The 3,569-nt window shown below is 42.4% G+C and overlaps 1 protein-coding gene across 1 annotated transcript; it reads right to left on the reverse strand.

Moving 5' to 3' along the window:
* Positions 1-728: 728 nt before the first annotated feature.
* KCNJ1 (potassium inwardly rectifying channel subfamily J member 1) lies at positions 729-1,847 on the reverse strand. The gene has a single exon (XM_050921711.1). The coding sequence runs from the start codon at positions 1,845-1,847 to the stop codon at positions 729-731; it is 1,119 nt and encodes a 372-aa protein (XP_050777668.1).
* Between the last annotated feature and the right edge of the window lie 1,722 nt (positions 1,848-3,569).

Here is a 3,569-nt window from a genome sequence, read left to right on the forward strand (position 1 = left end):
CTTAGGAAACTGCCCCATTTTCAAAAGTGACTTAGGCTACTAGGAGAAAATCAGTGGGATGTAGGGTCTGTGGCCCAGATCTTCAAAAGTATTTAGGCACCTAACTCTCATTGATTTCAATTATGAAAATGGAGGTTAGTGTCCTATGTCACTTAGGATATGTCTACACAGCAGCTGGTATAATTACCAGCTTGGGTAAATGTACATGCATTAGTTCTGCTTGAATAATCCCACCTGCCCTAGTACGTAACTAGGGAGTCAGGTGGGATTGTAGATGTACCTTTAGGCGCTTTTGATGATTTTTTACCTGTTATCTCATCTTTTCACTTTTCATCCCAAGAACTGCTCCTCTTCAGCATATCTGAAGCCCTTCCTGGGTCTCTTCTTTTAAGGCATGTTGTCAGACTTGCTTATGGCTCAAATGCCTCTGGGAACTTAATTGAGTGAGTCAGACATTCCAATTTAGCAGCTTAAATGAACATCCCATAGGTATAAAAAATATACATTCTATGAAAAAATATATATATATACATATAGAGCAGTTAAATAGCCTCCCAGGGATCACTGGTGTGGTGGTCTGATTTGATTTAATTCTTTGAGAAATCAGGAGCTATTTTCATGTCAAAACAGCCCTGTTCATTTTTCTTCTGTGCTACTAGATTATTGGTCATCTCCGTATTGAGTTTGTGTTACGATAAAAAATGCCCCAGTCCCATGAGCATACAGAGCTACATTTTTGTGTCGCTGGTTTCATTGACTTCTGATAGGATGAAGCCAGGGTTGTCGTAACCTCTCTTTGCCTTGGCTTTAGCATCCTTCTCATTGTAGAGGCAAAAGGCACAGTGAGGAGTGTCTACTTCCACAGTCTTGCTGAAGTTGTGAAAGTCTACTCTATACTTCCCTTCCTTGGTCTTGGATACAATGGGAGCAAAGCGGTAGCCCCAGAGTACCTCCTCTGGGATATAGGATGTCCTGACCTGACAGGTAGCACTAGTGGCTTCCACTGTGCCATCTAAAAACACCACTAGCTCAAAATCCTGCTGGAGGATGGTTTCCACTGACATGTGGAAGAACGGGCTGGTCCTATCAATGACGTGGTAAATAGTTAAGGGGGAGATGAAGAAGAGGTTCTCATTGCCAGCATCCACCAAAAAGTCTATGTTGATCTGGTCCAAGATGATAGTCTCTCCTTCTGGAGTGATGGTCGTCTTCAGAAGCTTCCCATAGATGTGGCTCCCAATCAGTAGACTCTTCCTGAGGTTGGCCACCCGGATAAGAAGGCACAGCTTGCCGCCTCGTTTGCTAATGACAGCATTCTTGCTGAAAGTGATGGTCTTGGCCCGTTTCTTGGACCTAGAAATCTTGGCCAAGATAGCGCCGCACATGAAAGAGTTGATGATGACTCCAAGAATAGACTGGAAGATCAGCAGAAAAATGGCAGTGGCACACTGCTCTGTGACACACCGGAAGCCATAGCCAATGGTAACCTGGGTTTCCAGGGAGAACAGGAAAGCAGAGGTCAAGCCGTTTATGTTCTCCACACATGGGGTGTGGTTTATGGAAGGACTGAATTCAGGAAGATCTTTATGTATATATGCCACAACGTACCAAAGGAGACCAAATAGGAACCAACTGCCTAAGAATGCTGAGATGAAGATGATCATCTTGTATCTCCATCTTAGGTCCAGGATGGTGGTCCATATATCAACCAAGAAAACAAACCGTGACTGTTCTTCTACATTCCCAAACTCTATGTTACACCTTCCATCTTTAGATACCAGCCTTGCTCTTCGGCGACTGTGTTCCGTCAGATGGCTGGCAAAGCGCTTCCGGAAGTATTTGAACATTCCCTCTATCGACAAAGTAGTCTGGACAAAGAACAACATTTTATAAACATTATGGCAGGTGATGGTTTTATTTACAGTTGGAGAGAAAGAAATGACTCTTGTACAAGACTTAAGATGCTGACTTGCTTATGAAAAGTTATGACATTAGCACATTGGCCTTTGGCCATTTGGGAAGGATTCCAATTCATATATAAGGAAACAAATGTGTTCTTGCCCCAAGGAGCATTCCAGTGAAAAATAATAATAACAGTTTGCTCAATAAGCTTTGCAAACATGAATGAATTACATCTCACAACCCCCTATGAAGCAGCTGAGTATTAGTATTCCCACTCTCAGATGAAAAAACGTGAGGCACAGAGAAGTTAGATGATTTTTCCAAGGTCATACAATGGTCATAATTTTCAAAAGTGACTAGTGAGTTTAGGTGCACAATTCAAGACACCTTAAAGGGGCCTGGTTTTCAGAAACTGCAAAGTTTAGATATGGGGATTTTCATTCAGCTGCTAAAAAGATAGAGAGGCCAGTCTTAGCAATTTGTATCTTTATGTATCAGCATTAGAACAGGAGGGAATGCGAAACGGATAATGAACATTGGGAGAGTAGGGGGAAAGATGGAGAAGGACCTATACTAGCAATGTGAGATCTGAATGTCCATTTAGTTATTGTTAATATGCCCATTGTTCTGCTACCTGAGTGCAAATCTCAGATCCAGCTTCAGGTTTCAAACTCTCCCACAGTCCAATTTGTGTTTTGGTTCAGATTTATCTTTAATAAGAAATGACAAAACTGGAAGGGAAGGAGAGTTTTCTGCCTTGCCAGGAGATACTGCTTAAAATAAAAAGGCAGATTCTGGCCTCCTTCCTCTGTCTTCTTGCTCATTTGGTCCCCTGTGACTAGCAAACACTAAGAGGGACATGAAATATGAGAGTCACTGATGGGAAAATAGTAGAGATGGGTTCAAACTGCAAAATCTGGGTCTGGGTTTGGAACCTCTCCAGAACTAGATATGGAGTTTTGATTCAGCCCCTTATAGAGCTAGGCACTAGCTGCAAAATCCATATACAGATCTGGGTTCAGATTTTGAATTGCTCCAAAATTCAAGGATGTTCTGATTGATGGGTTTGATTTGGCTTGTTACAAAAATACTTATTTGATCCGGTAGCCAGTCCCCCTGCAAATGTAAGATGTAGTTCCCCAGGGAGAGGACATATTAGACTAACCGGCAACACTAACCCATCATGGGAGTGTACAGTATGTACATGTCCTCAGCCTTTGTGGGATCACATTCTTCTCACATGGCCAAGGTTCATTTCATGCTCTAATCATGTTTCCTGGGGCCAAAGAGTTTCAGCTTAAAAACAACTAAAATAAATTAAAATAAAAAGTGAGGCACTGAGGGAAATGTTCTTGCTGATAATTCATTGGCTGTTCTGAGTTGAACTTTACTGCATCTTTTGAGGACATTGCGTCCCTAACTGCGCAGAATGTGTGTATTTCAGAGGGCTGGAGCCTGCATGACTGACCATCTGTTTTAGAGATACCCAGACCTAGAATAGTAGGAATGGTGCAGATCAAACTCAGGACTGAGGGGCATTTGGCAGAGTCCAGGGCTGGAACCACTGCATAGTGAAGCAAGCCAGGATGGGTGTGCTTAAGCAGAGCTTGTGTTCCACATCCCTCAACATCACTGGCATCAAATCAAACAGAAAATGACATTAAACC

This window comes from Gopherus flavomarginatus, chromosome 13 (genome assembly GCF_025201925.1).
Source record: "Gopherus flavomarginatus isolate rGopFla2 chromosome 13, rGopFla2.mat.asm, whole genome shotgun sequence".
Taxonomy (NCBI): domain Eukaryota; kingdom Metazoa; phylum Chordata; order Testudines; family Testudinidae; genus Gopherus; species Gopherus flavomarginatus.